The 15,805-nt window shown below is 50.5% G+C and overlaps 1 protein-coding gene across 3 annotated transcripts in view; it reads left to right on the top strand.

The window, feature by feature from the left end:
• Positions 1-14,514, top strand: part of VIPR1 (vasoactive intestinal peptide receptor 1) — a 175,046-nt gene extending 160,532 nt beyond the window's left edge. For 2 of the 3 annotated variants that reach the window (XM_065582638.1, XM_065582636.1), the window contains exons 10-13: positions 340-431; positions 10,796-10,925; positions 12,142-12,183; positions 13,531-14,514. In XM_065582638.1, the coding sequence (XP_065438710.1) occupies positions 340-431; positions 10,796-10,925; positions 12,142-12,183; positions 13,531-13,722 (456 nt within the window). In that variant the 3' untranslated portion in view covers positions 13,723-14,514. The remainder of the gene's footprint in view (positions 1-339; positions 432-10,795; positions 10,926-12,141; positions 12,184-13,530) is intronic. The other variant, XM_065582637.1, reaches the window with a different exon arrangement.
• The last annotated feature ends 1,291 nt before the right edge of the window (positions 14,515-15,805 follow it).

Below are 15,805 nucleotides of genomic sequence, written 5' to 3'. Positions count from 1 at the left end.
TAACTGAAAAGCTCTAATCCTGCCCTGTCGCCAGCCCCCCCGTGCAGCAGGACGTCGTGCAGAGCTGTGCTCTATGGGTTTGACATCATCATACTTGAGATGTATGACACAAAGTCCCAAGCAGGCTGATGTCAGGCCCAAGATGGCTGCCATTCTGTCTCGGTTTACCATGTGCTCACAGAGTGGGGTTTTCTGCCTGTGGCTTTTTAACAACGGCTCGTTCCACGAACAGATCATTGAGGCAAAAGGAATACCCTCTAACAACTAGCTCTTTTCACTGCAGAAAGGGATTGTGGGAGTTTAACCACCTTTTCTCTCTCTCTCTCTCCTCCCCATTAGGTGAACTTCATCCTCTTCATTTGTATTATCCGGATCCTATTCCAGAAGCTGCATTCCCCAGATGTCGGGCGCAATGAAACCAGCCAGTACTCGTAAGTCTTAGACGCTGTTTTCACCTGAACCATGCCGTTTTGATGAGACCTGTCAGGCCAGGCTGTTTGCTTACCCAGAACCATCCTCTCTGTCTTCATTTGATTGATCCCACTCAGAAATGTTTTGAGTTGATCAAAGGTGTCTGAGATTAGGGGGTTGGGAGATATGCTAAAATAATCAAGCGTCTTGCTGTCAAACTGTTTTTAGATGGGTCAGGAGCCTTGCTCCTAGGAATAGCAATGAACAGGTGAGCTCCATGATGACACTTCATTGTAAGACAAACAGGTGCTTGATGTGTACATTCACCATTTACTGGGTTCAGTTTAAATTATTGGAGATATCCTATCTCCTAGAGCTGGAAGGGACCTTGAAAGGTCATCAAGTCCAGCCCACTGCCTTCACTAGCAGGACCAAGTACTGATTTTGCCCTAGATCCCTAAGTGGCCCCCTCAAGGATTGAACTCACAACGCTGGGTTTAGCAGGCCAATGCTCAAACCACTGAGCTATCCCTCCCCCAGTTGTCAGAGGTGGCTAAACGTTTCCTGAGGCTCAGGAAGAACGGGCCAAAGCCTCCCCTGGTACAAACCTTCACAGCTCCATTGAAGTCTCTTTGCATTCAGCGGAGCTGCACCCTTTTACATCAGCCGAGAACTTGGCCCAGTAATTTCACATCCAGGGTAACTGGATCTAGCCACGTTCTTGGAATCCTCATCCATCGTGACGTTTTGGGGGTTCAGCCAGACCCCAAGCTCAGTATGTGCTGCCCAGCAGGGACCTGCTTTGCCAGTACCTGCTTAATCACGCTTTTGGAGAAGACTTTGGGGGAGCTCATCAGGTCCTCGGTACTGTCTCCCGAACCATAGTCTTATCTGGCAGCTCTGTGTCCCAAGGCACTGCAGCCAGGAAAGTGATACTGAAAAGAACAGAGTGAGGAATAGAGAGGTGACCGCAGACCACAGTGGACACAGTTGTCTGGAATCCTGTACAGACGGGGGTAGGTTATTTTCATGGTTTAATGAAAAATTAAATGGATTTAATGTCAGTCATTTGTCCAGATGGCAGAAAGAATGCCTGGGGGAAGGGGAGTGGTGTGGGATAACTGATAGGAAAGTTCAACCTGTTCTGTGTTCCCCATAGGCAGATGCAGAATGGCTTCTGTCCCCCAGCAGGCTCCAGACCAGGGGAGGGCAAACTACGGCCTGCAGGCCAGATCTGGCCCGTCAGGGCTTTCAATCTGGCCCGTGGGATTGCCAGGCCCATGGCACAGTGGGGCTAAGGCAGGCTCCCTGCCTGCCCTGGCCCCATGCTGCTCCCAGAAGCAGCCAGCACCACAGCCCACCCCCGCGCCAGACTCTGCTCTGTTATGGCACATTCTGGCTCCTCCCCAAAGGGCGGAGCTACAGGAGAAGCCCTGGATTCCATTTCTGTACTAACGGCATGTGACTGACTTCAGTGGAGCGACTTCTGATTTATACCAGTGTCCGTGAGATCAAAGTCAGTCTCACTGGGCAAGATTCTGGTCTCAATTAGATCAATGTAAACCTGGAGTAAGTCTATACAGCTTCACGGATTCACTCCAGCTTAAAGTTATATAACTAGGGCCCTACCAAACTCACGGTCCATAGGACTTTAAAAATTGTAAATGTAATGATTTCAGCTATTTAAACCTGAAATTTTACGGTGTTGTAATTGTTCGGGTCCTGACCCTAAAAGGAGTTGGGATGGGGGGCAGAGAGCTCCGTGTGCCGCCCTTACCTGCAGGCAGCGCCCCCCCACCTCAGCTCCCATTGGTCAAGAACAGGGAACCGCAGCCAGTGGGAGCTTTGGGGGTGGTCCCCTCAGGTGAGGGCAGCGTGCGTGGAGCCACCTGCCCACCCCACCCACAGGAGCCACTGCCGGACATGCTGGCCTCTTCCAGGAGCAGCGCAGGGCCAGGGCAGGCAGGGAGCCTGCTTTAGCCCCACTGTGCGTCGCTGCCACTCTGGAGCCACTCGAGGTAAACGGTGCCAGGACGGAGCCCGCACCCCAACCCCCTGCCCTGAGCCCCCTAACTGCCTTCCCTGAGCCCCCTAACTGCCTTCCCTGAGCCCCGTACTGCACCCCAACCCCCTGCCCTGAGCCCCCTAACTGCCTTCCCTGAGCCCCCTAACTGCCTTCCCTGAGCCCCGTACTGCACTCCAACCCCCTGCCCTGAGCCCCCTAACTGCCTTCCCTGAGTCCCGCACTGCACCCCAACCCCCTGCCCTGAGCCCCCTCCTACACCCCAACCCCCTGCCCTGAGCCCCCTAACTGCCTTCCCTGAGCCCCGTACTGCACCCCAACCCCCTGCCCTGAGCCCCCTCCTGCACCCCAACTCCCTGCCCTGAGCCCTCCTGCACACCGCATCCCTCCCACACCCCAACCCCCTGCCCCAGCCCTACATTCATGGCCCTGCATTCAATTTCCCCACCCAGATGTGGCCCTCTGGTAGGGGTGAAAGTAACTTACAGGACTTACCGGTACTGCAGGAGTCCTGAGGGGGGCGTGGCCTCATCCAGAAGAGGCATGGCCTCAACCGGAAGAGGTGGGGCCTCTCAAGATTTAAAGGCCCTGGGGCACCGGCTGTGGCTGGGAGCCCCGGGGCCTTTAAATCAACCCGGGACTCCCAGCTGCAGAGGTGGCTGGGAGCCCCCGAGGCTCAGGGGCAAATTAAAGGGCCTGGGGCTCCGGCCGCCACAGAGGGGATTTAAAAGGCAGGAGCTCCGGGCCCTTTAAATCCCCACCACAGCTCCAGCAGCCGGAGCGGGATTTAAAGGGTTCAGGGCTCCCCGCAGCGGCAGGAGCTCCGGGCCCTTTAAATCCCAGCCCCAGCCCGGCAGCCGGACTCGGGCATGGATTTAAAGGGCCCGGAGCTCCTGCCGCTGCGGGGAGCCCTGAACCCTTTAAATCCCCAACGCGGAAGCCGGTGTGGTCCGGCACGGTGTACTGGCTCTTGCTGGTACGCCATACCGTACCGTACCGGCTTACTTTCACCTCCGCCCTCTGGCCAAAAAGTTTGCCCACCCCTGCTCCAGACTCTGCTGTGTTACGGCACATTCTGGCTCCTCCCCAAAGGGCGGAGTTACAGAAGAAGTCCTGGATTCCACATTTAAAGGGCTGTGCGCTGCACCTTACAATCATTATAAGCTACACTTTCTGTTGCACAAATATGGAAGGGCAGTGGCATTCAGATGCGCTATCGCTGTGTATTCAAATGACCTACATAATGGAGCACTCTGTACTAACAGCATGTGACTGACTTCAGTCGAGTGACTTCTGATTTATACTAGTGTACATGAGATCAAAGTCAGTCTCAATGGGCAAGATTCTGGTCTCAGTTAGATCAATGTAAACCTGGAGCAGGTCGATACAGCTCCACAGCTTCACTCCAGCTTAAGGGTATATAACTAGGGCCCAACCAAATTATGGTCCATTTTGGTCAATTTCACGGTGGTAGGATTTTAAAAATTGTAAATTTCATGATTTCAGCTATTTAAACCTGAAATTTCATGGCGTTGTAATTGGAGGAGTCCTGACCCTAAAAGGAGTTGGGGGGGGTCACAAGGTTATTGTGGGGGGGTTGCGGTACTTCTACCCTTACTTCTGCGATGCTGCTGGCAGCAACGCTGCCTTCAGAGCTGGGCAGGGGGAGAGCAGCAGCTACCAGCCAGGAGCGCAGCTCTGAAGGAAGTGCGGAAGTAAGGGTGACAATACCGGAACCCCCCTAAAATAACCTTGTGACACCCTCCCCCCCCCAACTCCCTTTTGGGTCAGGACCTCCAATTTCAGAAACACTGGTCTCCCCCCGTGAAATCTGGTCTTTTGTGTGCTTTTACCCTATACTATACAGATTTCACGGTCCGTGACACGTTTTTCCTGGCCGTGAATTTGGTAGGCCCTATATAGAGCCAAGATCAGACACCGACCCATTTTTGCATCTTGCTGCTGTCCTGAGTCAGTATTTGGAACAATCTAGATCTTTATGGAGGGATTCCTAGAACGATTTGTATTGAAAAGGATTTCCAGTGGGTCATTTAGTTCATCCCCCAATATGATGGAAGGACTAATTTCATCATCCTTACTCTGCCCTTAAATCTGGGTGGCTCCCAGAGCCTTGAAAATCTCTTGTTATGGTGATTCCACTTTCTCCACTTGAACTGTTCTTAGATGCATAAAGGAAATGCTATTTGATCTCCCCATTTCCCTGCTGCAGCTCGCTAAAGCCTGTTCATTTTTGTTCTGTTTTCCCTAACCAGTGTGCGTTATTGGTCCCTGCCTTTTCTATTACATCCCTTTATGTATCGGTAGTCAGATGTCGTGTCTCCTCCGCCGATTACGACATCCCTGTTGATGTGCTGAGATTAAATCAGCATATTGAAATATGTTCTAGAACGAACAGTGTTGTCCTGGTGCCTTCATTGGGTCACTGGCTTCCATTAATCTCAGTGGAAGTTCTGTGTGTGTACACAGGCAGCCAAGGGAAGGATTAAGTCCTAGTGATCTAGGAGGTGGACTGGGTCTTTTTAAAAATGTTCCCAGTGAATTAATGCTGGAAAAAGCTACCAGGAATTCCTTGCTGTACCCGCAGACAAAGATATGGCACAAGAGGCAGTAATACAAGCTTCCCCACACTGCCCCGCCAATGTGCCCCTCTTGGGCAAGCAGAGCCTTCCCCATATCTACCACCCCTCTCCCTACACGTCCCTCTGCAACAGCTCCACCAGCCCAAGCAGACTCAAACAGGGAGAAGAGCCCAGGAGTCCCTGGTGACCCAGAGGCATCTTGCGGTTGCCAATCTCTGTGACGTGGAAGGGGATCATACACTCCGCGGATGAGTGGCCGTGCAGAACCCTGAGCTGGATGGAGAGACAGGCCCCTGGTTAAGCAAGGGGAGTTGAGGCTCAACGCTCGTTCGGTCCTTGCTTTTTCTGCTGCCAACAAGCCGGGGGGACGGGGGGGGAGTTGTACTACGTGCTTTTGTTTGATGTTGACTCATATGGTGGGAAATAGACTGAAACCCTCTGGGCTGGAATTTTCAAAGGAGCCCAAGAGATTTAAGTACCAGAATCCCATCAGACTGAACACCTAATTCCCTTAGATGCCTCTGAAAATCCCAGACTCCCGGCACAGAGGCCACTGTAGCAGTTTGCGGCCGGGCCCTCTTGGTTCCTGCCTCTGCTAGGCTGAGTAAGTCACTCGGAGACCCCGGGGTTCAATAACCACTGGTGCTTTTTATTGGCAGGGTTGTGCCCCCACCACCTTCTCACCATACAGCTTACATAGTGCCGGGTTCCTTGTGTCTGAACCCAGGAGGGAAGGGCTTTCTCCCCGCCTACACTCCCTCGCTCTCCTCCGTCCCACCTCCCTGGCTTCCTTCTTCCCAGCCTCTTATGTAGCCCTGGGCTAATTGGGCTGGCAGCTGGCTCTCATTCCCCAATTAGGGCAGGCTCTTTCCAGCCAGCTCCACTTTATTCACCTAAATGGGACGGGTGGGGCAGGGGGCTGATTCTGCCGTCGTTCTGCTCAGCGCCCTGTCACAGCCACCAAACATCCATCCTATGGTAACAACTCTCAGGGCTTGTCTACACTACCCGCCAGATCGGCGGGCAGCGATCGATCCAGCGGGGGTCGATTTATCGCGTCTAGTCTAGATGTGATAAATCAACCACCGAGCACTCTCCTGTCGACTCCGATACTCCACCAGAACGAGACGTGCAAGCGGGGTCGATGAGAGAGCGTCAGCTGTTGACTTACTGCAGTGAAGACACCGCGGTAAGTAGATTTAAGTACATCGACTTCAGCTACGCTATTCACGTAGCTGAAGTTGCGTATCTTAGATTGACCCCACGTGGTAGTGTAGACAAGCCCTCAGTCACTGCTGCTGTGGGCTGGATTTGAACCAGCAATCTAACAGTATAAACCTTGTGTTGTTCAACCCATTCCTAATCCATCAAACCCTCCACTGCCCCAGGGCAGAATCCCACCCTGGGCTACCAGGTGCACAGGGGAACCTCTCCCTCTGCTACAGCCCTGAAAGTGTGCAGCAAACTCAGGGCCCCTGACCAGCTCTTTGCAGGCAATAGCAGGGAGCAGTCCCTACACTCAGGCATGCAAAGACTATGGTCGTGCTTGGCTGCTGCATGCGACCTTCAGCCCACTCCCACTTCAGACACCCACAAAGCAGCTGGGCACAGAATGGCCCTCTATGCTGCAAAGTGAAACTGCAAGGGTTATCCAGGAATAATCTGGCCTTGCATTCTTCTTGGGTTTCAGCACTTCTGTGCTATTCTGTGCAGGTACTTATGCTCTGCCCATCACTTTTTGGTATCTGGGAACCTATCGAAAGTACAAAAGTTCATGGCTTGCATTTGTTGAGCATGCAAGAATGATTTTGCTTCATACCTGAAACGTCCTTGCACTGAATTACACAGTCTTTCAAATTCCATGCTCGATACGTGTCCTTTTGGCCAGTCTGGGTTGGTAAAAGTGGATGTCGCTCCCAGCCAAGTCACTGGATTTGTGCCTGTTTACACCATGCTGAATTTGGCCCTTGGGACCAAATGTGACCCTCAGTTACATTGGTGCAACCTGATTGACACCAGTGGAGTTGCATGAGTGCAATTGATGGCAGGATTTGGCCCTCAGTATCCAGAAGGCTCCTGCCAACTGCAGATGTATGGTCTGGATGACTCCAGAGATCTGTTGTTCATCATACCTGTGAATTCTTCCTGCCAAATCTGAGATAAGAATTTGTTTTAGTCTAACAGAATCTGAGATCTCACCCTCCCTCTCTGCCCCCCCCAACCCAACACTGTTTATTGAAGAAATAACTTGTTGACACATTGACAGTATCTTTCGATGCTTGCCAGTTCCATCTGAGTCCAAGTCTCCAAGCCCAAGTGCGCTGTTGACTCATTCATTAATGCTACAGCCATGGAGCTGCGCTTTAATTTATTGTAAAACGTGAAGGAACTCCTCATGAAAAAGCCTTTTGAAATTACCGACAATCAAGCAGCATGGGGACAACAATATTTCAGGCAAAACAGAAGATAAAACCCCATGTTTTCTGTAACAAGAACTTTGCGCTTAATTAATTCCATCAACATTCTATTCTACATAGGTTCTTATACCACCTCCGTTCATGAATTAAGCAACGTAACTAACATCTGGTGTGGGGGGGTCATTTTTTTTCTCCTCCTCTCCCAAGGGTGAGGGAATTGTGTCTGCAGTATCGTGTGTTGGTAGGGCTGGGGGGATTTAATGTACACACTGCTATGTGTGTGCTAGACAAGGCGGGTGGAAGAAGAGCTCCTTGCACTTGGAGTGGAAGGCAGTGAGGTTTGTGATGGTCATTAGTTCCTTGGGGAGTTCATTCCACAGGCTGAGACCAACCCCTGAGAAAACTCTGTCTCCCACAGCCATGTTTTACCCTGATGGTAGGAAGTGTCTTTATCATGGGGTGTGTCAAGTTTCCTTCCCCACTCTGAACTTTAGAGTACAGATATGGGGACCTGCATGTGAACCTCTAAACTGAATTACCAGCTTAGATCTGGTTTTGCTGCCACCACTCCCAAATACTAACTCCCTTCCCTGGGTAGCCTTGAGACACTTCTCCACCAATTTCCTGGTGAACACCGATCCAAACCCTTGGATCTTAAAACAAGGAGAAATTAACCATTCCCCCTCCTTTCCCCCACCAATTCCTAGTGAATCCAGAACCAATCCCCTTGGATCTTAAAACAAGGAAAAATCAGTCAGGTTCTTAAAAAGAAGGCTTTTAATTAAAGAAAGAAAGGTAAAAAATCATCTCTGTAAAATCAGGATGGAAAATAACTTTACAGGGTAATCAGATTCAAAGAGCCCAGAGGAACCCCCTCTAGCCTTAAGTTCAAAGTTACAGCAAACAGAGGTAAACCCTCTAGCAAAAGGTACATTTACAAGTTAAGAAAACAAAGATAAACCTAACACGCCTTGCCTGGCTGTTACTTATAAGTTTGAAATATGAGAGACTTGGTCAGAAAGATTTGGAGAGCATGGATTGATGTCCGGTCCCTCTTAGTTCCAAGAGCGAACAACACCCCCTCCCCCAAAAAGAGCACAAACAAAAGCCTTCCCCCCACCAAGATTTGAAAGTATCTTGTCCCCTTATTGGTCCTTTGGGTCAGGTGTCAACCAGGTTACCTGAGCTTCTTAACCCTTTAGAGGGAAAAGGATTTTGGAGTCTTTGGCCAGGAGGGCTTTTATAGTATTGTACACAGGAGGGCTGTTACCCTTCCCTTTATAGTTATGACAGGGCGTTAATCAGTCTTTTAGATATCCTGGACCCAGGCCATTTAGTGCCTTGAAGAGAAGGATTGAGACCTAGAGCTTGACTCATTATTCTATGGGAAGCCAGCGTAGGGAGCAGAGGACAGGTCTGGTGGCTGCCGTTAGCACATCTTCCTGAGCAGATGCGCGGCTGTGTTGTGTACTGTTGGAGTTTCTCAAAAGCGGATGGCCTCATGCCCAAGGATAGCCCATTGCTATAGTCCAGCCAGAAGGTGACCAATGTGTGTGTAACCAAGGCCACGTCATCATGGAGATGGTAGAAAGTGTTATTCATGGCGACTGCGCTTGACATCCGTGGAGTTACGCCCGTTTGAGCTTTATGGCACAGGGAGGTAGGGGGCAAAGGCGGTATTGCTCTGTCTTATGCCAGCTGCCAGCGGTCCTCCAGGAACCAGTGCAGACAGCAGAGCATCGGGGTGATGTGTTCACAGCACCTGCCTTGTTCAGCAGACGAATTGCTGCCTTTTGTAGCTGCCGCTTTTTCAGATGTAACAAGTTGCAGTCGCCAGATCTGGAAATCATGACTGCATGGACCACGGTGACCAGGACAGTGTGTCACAGGCAGGGGGCACCGTCGTCTGGTCAGTGGCCGAGGAAAGGGGGCAGTTTTTGCTGCTGTTGCATTTGGCCCCCCTACGGCAGCAAAGAATCCAAAATGACTCAGGCCGTGGCTCGACTTACTCTGTGGGCAGCCGCCCTGGTGGTGGGGGATGCTGTAGCAGAGGCAAGCTTTCTGAATGCCTCCCTCTTCCTACAGGCATCGGTCTAGATTGGGATCAGCTCTAGCCAGCTGCTTTACCCAGGTGCTGACTTCAGCTTGGCATTAGAGGCCTGACAGAAGCCCATAGAAGCTAGGAATGGTGACTAGAGGGAGGTGGGGAGGAAGACCGTGCTTTATGGGATTGTGCATGTGAGGGCCTTGTCACGGGAGGAACAGCTGCCCATAACACCCGAATGGCCTTGGCCAGAGGGGACAGACCTGAGCCATTTCAGGGCATTTCCCTTCCCCACGTTGGCCTCGGTGAGGTGGGACTGGAGTCCTTGGAGATCGATGGTGTCAAATGCCCCTTAAGCTCATTGAAGTTTTGCCTTTCATTTTATTTCAGTCAGTGGCATTTGATTTCCGTCTGTAATTAGATGTCAGAAATGATCTGCCATTCCTAATTAGAGCTCTGATTATCCTCTTTGGGGCCATTAGGCTCTAACGCGGCTCATCCTCCTGCTTTGGAACACGTGGGCCGCTCCAGCCGCTCTCTACGCTATCATCACTCTCAGCTAAATGGATTTCTCCTCTAGATCCCTGACTGTTCTGCAATCCCAGGCAAAGGCAGTCGTGGGCTCTGTCTGGCTTGTGGAGATGAATAACGGTCTCTGGCGGGAGTGGAGGAAATACCTCCACTAGAGTTGATGGGCATAAAAATGTCACGCGTTAGAACATCTCTGCACCTGAAGCAACCAGCCGCGGGTGAGCCCCGGGCAGAGGGGAACTACGACGGTTTTATTGCCAAGACTCAGCTGCCAGCACATGTGCCGCAACAGTTGCTGTTAATAAGGGGGGAAATTACATCTCTGAAAAACACTGTAGCAATCACCACGGGCCAGATCTTCAGCTACGGTGAAGCGGTGTAGCTGGATGGACATCAGTGGAGGCTTGCTGTTTTACATCTGCGGAGATGTGGCTCCAAATCTCTGAAGCACTAAGGCCCAGATCCTCAAAGGTATTTAGGCTCCTAACTTCCACTGATTTTTTTCAGTGAACCTCAGAAGCCTAAATACCTGTGAGGGTCTGGGTTTAATTCCCCTTCGTTTATTATTACCCACTGCTTATGCTTTCAGAGCTTTAAAATTCCACCTCCAGCACAAAGTGAATTCCCTGGCATCACACTGACCCGCCCTCCCTGCACCGCAGGCGGGTCGTTAGGGCTGTAGGCGCATCAGCAGCCGAATTTCATGCCCTCTCGTGCCCGTCGTGGTTGTGCCCTTTCCCTTTACAGCTCATGTTTTTCTTTCTGACAGGAGACTGGCTAAGTCCACCCTGCTGCTGATCCCGCTCTTTGGCGTCCACTACATCGTGTTCGCCTTCTTCCCCGACAACTTCAAAATGGAGATAAAGCTCGTCTTCGAGCTCGTGCTCGGCTCCTTCCAGGTGCGTCACCCCTTAGGCCACCAAAAATCAGGGCGAGTCTGTCAGAACTGCGGTGCTTCGTAGGAACAACTGTGGGACTAAGGAAACGTGTAAAGGTGTTTTCACTAGCACATGCCCAATCCTGCTCCCACGGGAGTCTGTAAGGGGCTTGCCATTGACTTCAGTGAAGGCATGGGTGGGTTACTGTTGTGCATTCTCATATTGCCTTTCACCTCCTGGCACCCCAATATGTTTTACCAACAGTCAGCTAAATCCTACAGTCTGTACTCAGATGCCACGCAGACAGCTTTCTGTTAACTGCAATGGGAGGCAGAATTTCTATTGACCGCAACGGGGCTTGTTGCATGAGTTAATCCAGAATGATACCCGGGGGCGGCAGTCTCACCTAGTGGATAAGACCCGTCAGGAGACCCGTGCTCTAGTCACTGTTCTTCTGCAGGATGACTTTGGGCACGTCACTTTCCTCCCTATGCCTCAGTCTCCCCAGCTGTAAAATGGGGATAATGATACAGCCTTCCTTTGAGGTATGATGCTGCTTTGAGATAGGGATGAAAAATGCTAGGGGTTATTTCAACCATTAGATACATACATACACACACTTCACTTCAATCAACGTTCCGCTCTTAACGCAGGCCCCGGTTCTGCACAATGATTAGCACTCATTGATGGACTTCAGTCTGCTGCCTTGAGAACTGAGTCTGTGTTTTATCACGTACTGTACCACTTACATGCTTTGGTCGGCATTGAAATAGCTAGCAATGCTGACATTTAAATCACCATTTGGCAGCTGAATTAGCACCTTACAGAGATGGATGGGGCAGTTCAAAGCTATCATTTCAGGCTGCCTGCAGACTCAGGCAGATATCACAGAACTGGTTTGCCGTCCGTTCACATTTTCAGTGTTATCTCCACAATTGTAAGGGCCAGAGAGAGACTTTTTTCTTTTTCTTTTTTTTTTTAAGAAAGCCGAGATTCTGAAGAATAAGAGGGCATCGTAAAAAAAAGTCACAAGGTCACCATCTAGGCATGACACAGCCCAACTCAAATCCTGCACTTTAGTAAGGAAGCTAAAATCAAGCAGCCTCTATCTGTATGAGGGGGACTGTTAGAAGTTCCCTGGTTATGGCCTCTGTGTCCAAGGCTGTGGTTGACCAAGTTAAATGTAGCCTTTCTGATGGTGAGGTTCTAAGTGCCTGTCCTCTCTTCCTTCTCCCAGGGCTTTGTGGGGGCCGTTCTATACTGTTTCCTCAACGGGGAGGTAAGATCCACAGTATTGCTTGGGCAGTGCTTGTCACTAGGATGAAGTGAATGATGCAGAAGTTCCATTCCTTACATCAGCCCATTGGGGCCGCCATGGTCATCAGATACTGGCTTTGCATGTGAATTTTAGTACTCGCGGTGCTGAGGGGGGCGCTACACAGTGCCGAGTCCCTCTTGTATTCACAGAACAGGCAGCAAGCGGAGGGTCCCCCCACCACCACCACCCTGCCAGTGGGCCTCAGTCCTGACCTGGAGTGACCACGCTTGGCGGTGAAGGTGCAGCCAGTCTCCAGCCCACTCACTCTTTGGCCTCTTTGGCCCTGATCCTGTTGAAGCCAAGCGGGCGTTTGCCCTTGACTTCGGAGCAGCAGGATCAGACCCACTGCAGCGTGCAGGCCGGTGAGTGCAGTGAGTTTTGTACCACGGAGCGTGTGTCCATTGGAAACTGGACTGAACCCTACCAAATTCATTTCACAAAAGCCGCTGAGCAGATGTTAGCCCCCTGCTAACTCGGGCAGCATTGAAGCCAATAAAGCAAGCCGTGAAGAGATGGGGGCAGCTGTGTAATTCAGCCCTGGGTTTGGTTCCCAGCCTCCCCATTAGCTCAGGGATGTTCAGAATCAGGTCTACTCCATCTCCAAGGCAGCCTTTGAATCCTCCCCGTATAGTCTGTGCTATGATTTCTGACCTGGGTGTGCTGAAAGCGCCCTATAATTCATACCATAGCCTACAACCCCGCCCCATAGAGCTAAGCGGCTGGGCAGTAGCTCCTTGTACGTGGTAGCCCATGTTGGTTGATGGTTTGAATCCTGCTGCATGGCTCAGGAAAACCAATGCCCTCTGCGCACCAAACAGTGCCACAGCTCCGCAAAACATTTCTTTGGTGAAAGAAGCTTGTGACTGAAAAATGTTTCCTAATTACCCTCATAAAGGGGAAAAAATGTGTCAACAGTCGAGGTCATTATAACTCCTTCATTGTATCAGCCAACCGGCTCAAAGACTGCTTCATCCCTAACTGGTGCATCTCTTCACTGCCTGCCACTTAGCTATAAAGTTCTTACCTGCTGATATCAGTTCAGTGGCCTTCGTGAATTGGTCCCTGCTGGCCTTAAAATAGAGGGTGATTCTCCTTGTCCAACTCAACACCCATTTCCTTCTCCGAGGGACCATCCTGGACTTCCCAGGGAAGGGGGGGTCGCTTGTTCCCAGTTCCACCACGGCATTGGCGCCAAAGCCAGTTAGCAGCTTCTAGTAGGAATTTAATTAAGCCAGCTCGCGCGTAAAACCAAACCAGACCAGCAGAAAGGAGCTCCATCCACTAACGTGCTTCTCTGTCTCCACTTAGGTCCAAGCCGAGCTGAAGCGGAAGTGGCGCAGGTGGCACCTGGAGAGGTTCCTGGGCTCTGACATGAAATATCACCACCCATCCGTCGGGAGCAACGGTACCAACTTCAGCACTCAGATCTCCATGCTCACCAAGTGCTCGCCTAAGACTCGCAGGTGCTCCAGCTCCCAAGCAGACTTCTCTCTGGTCTGAGGGGGAGAAACGCCCCACCACGGAACACTTGAGAGAGAGAAACCATCCAGGAATTTGTTTAAAGCTGAAGAGTGGTTTTTAAAAAAGACGCTCCCCATGAGTCAAACAAAGGGCATGAAACTGGAAAAGCCGCTGACGTCCTGAACGAGAAGAGACAAGTCAGGACACAGAGATCTTTTTTCCTTCTTTCCAGACCTTTAACTACAGGCTTGTCCCTGGGCAATGGAGAAACTCACAAACTGACTATTAAACTTGTGCACAACTCCAGCTTGCCTGGGGAGGGCCTAGGAGGTTCTGAAAGGCTCGTGAATAGGGGGCAGGGGATAATTAATAGCTTCACCTGAGCCAGCTTCTCGGAACCAGGTAGAAACGATGCACTTTTTAAAATGAGCCAATGAGAAAAAACCATGCTTTTAATGTGCCAAGAGTCCGATCAGTAAGGGACAGCAGTGAGACGAGGAAGGACCTAGAAGCAGGGGACAAATTGTAGTAGGGTGCAGCATTGTGCGCATCCAGATGCGTTTCACATTGCTACAAATAAGCTGAAAGACCAGAACATCATCACATCGGCTCCGGAACCAGAGTGGAATCTGCAGCTCGCTGACAATCTGTATTGCCCTCGTTAATAAAAGCTTTCAGAGTACCTCCACCGTCGACGATGCCTCCAAAATGTAGCTTGCTGAGGAGCTAAAATGTAAATGCCCTTTTCTGCACTATACTCATTATGTTTTTTTAAAACAGGATATAATAGACTTGCATGACTAATGTATATAAACAAGGTACAGGTGCCAATTCAGTTGCATGGCTGTGTTTTCCACAAAAGAAACCCTCTCTGATTAAGCTTGCGATAAGTCTTGGCATATTTTTACAGCAGGAATCTTTGGGGATGTGTGGGGAGGATATTGGCTTATAATAAGTTTGTACCTGAATAATGCACACTGCGGGGAAGGGGAGACTTCGAACTCAGACCCTCTGTCAGGAGCCACTAAGCAGAGTGAAGAATTAACTTAATAGCAGCAGGCAGAATTGGTCTTGGCAAAACAAGCTTAGATCCACAAGTAACCGGCACTGCAGGAGTTTGAAATAGGAAAGGGGGAACAGCGGGGCTATGAAATTGATCCCTACTTCCATTATTCCAAACAGCTTTTATCCGCCGATGAAGGTATCGCAAAGAAAATGATTAGATCTTCAGAAAGCGTGATACCATACCTTCTGTCTGCTTTCCAACAGCCTCAACATGTACATATCAGGGCGTGAGCCCCCTTTGATGTGTGTACATAGCGCCCATTGACACCAGTGGGAATTTTCTGTTTCTTTACATTTTGGGGGTGAATTGAATGTTGCTCCAGAGTGCCAGATCGACAGCTGTGGAGACCTGAAGTCCTCTACTTAGACTCATAGAATCAGAACCATAGGATTAGAAGGAACCACAAGGGTCAGCTACTCTAAATCTCAGCCAAGATGCAGGATTTGTTGTGTCTCAACTATCCAAGACGGGATCTCTGCCTCTTATTGAAAACCTCGAGTGAAGGAGCTCCCACGATTTCCCTAGGTGTCTGTTCCATTGTCCTACTGTTCTTACAGTTAGGACGTTATTTTTTCCTTGAGATTTAATCTAAATCTGTTCTGCTGTAGTTTGAACCTATTGCCTCTTGTCCTGATCTCTGTGGCAACAGAGAACAATTCTTCTCCATCTTAGGGTATGTCTTCATTACCCGCTGTATCGGCAGGGAGCAATCGATTTATCTGGGATCGATATATCGCGTCTCGTTAAAACGCGATATATCGATCCCCGAACACGCTCACCGTCGACTCCGGAACTCCACCAGAGCGAGTGGCGGTAGCGCAGTCGACGGGGGAGCCACGGCCATCGATCCCGCGCTGTGTGGACCCCAGGTAATTCGATCCAAGATACTTCAACTTCAGCTATGCTATTCGCGTAGCTGAAGTTGCGTATCTTGAATCGATTCCCCCCCGCCCCCAGTGTAGACCAGCCCTTAGCTCCCCTCTCAGAGCAACAGCAAGGACAGTGATGGCTTCCTCCCCCTTATTCTTTCATATGGCTGGTGTAGAGCTGCAACTA

Source organism: Chrysemys picta, chromosome 2, assembly GCF_011386835.1.
Source record: "Chrysemys picta bellii isolate R12L10 chromosome 2, ASM1138683v2, whole genome shotgun sequence".
NCBI classification, from domain to species: Eukaryota; Metazoa; Chordata; order Testudines; family Emydidae; genus Chrysemys; species Chrysemys picta.
This window is presented reverse-complemented; position numbering and strand designations above follow the sequence as displayed.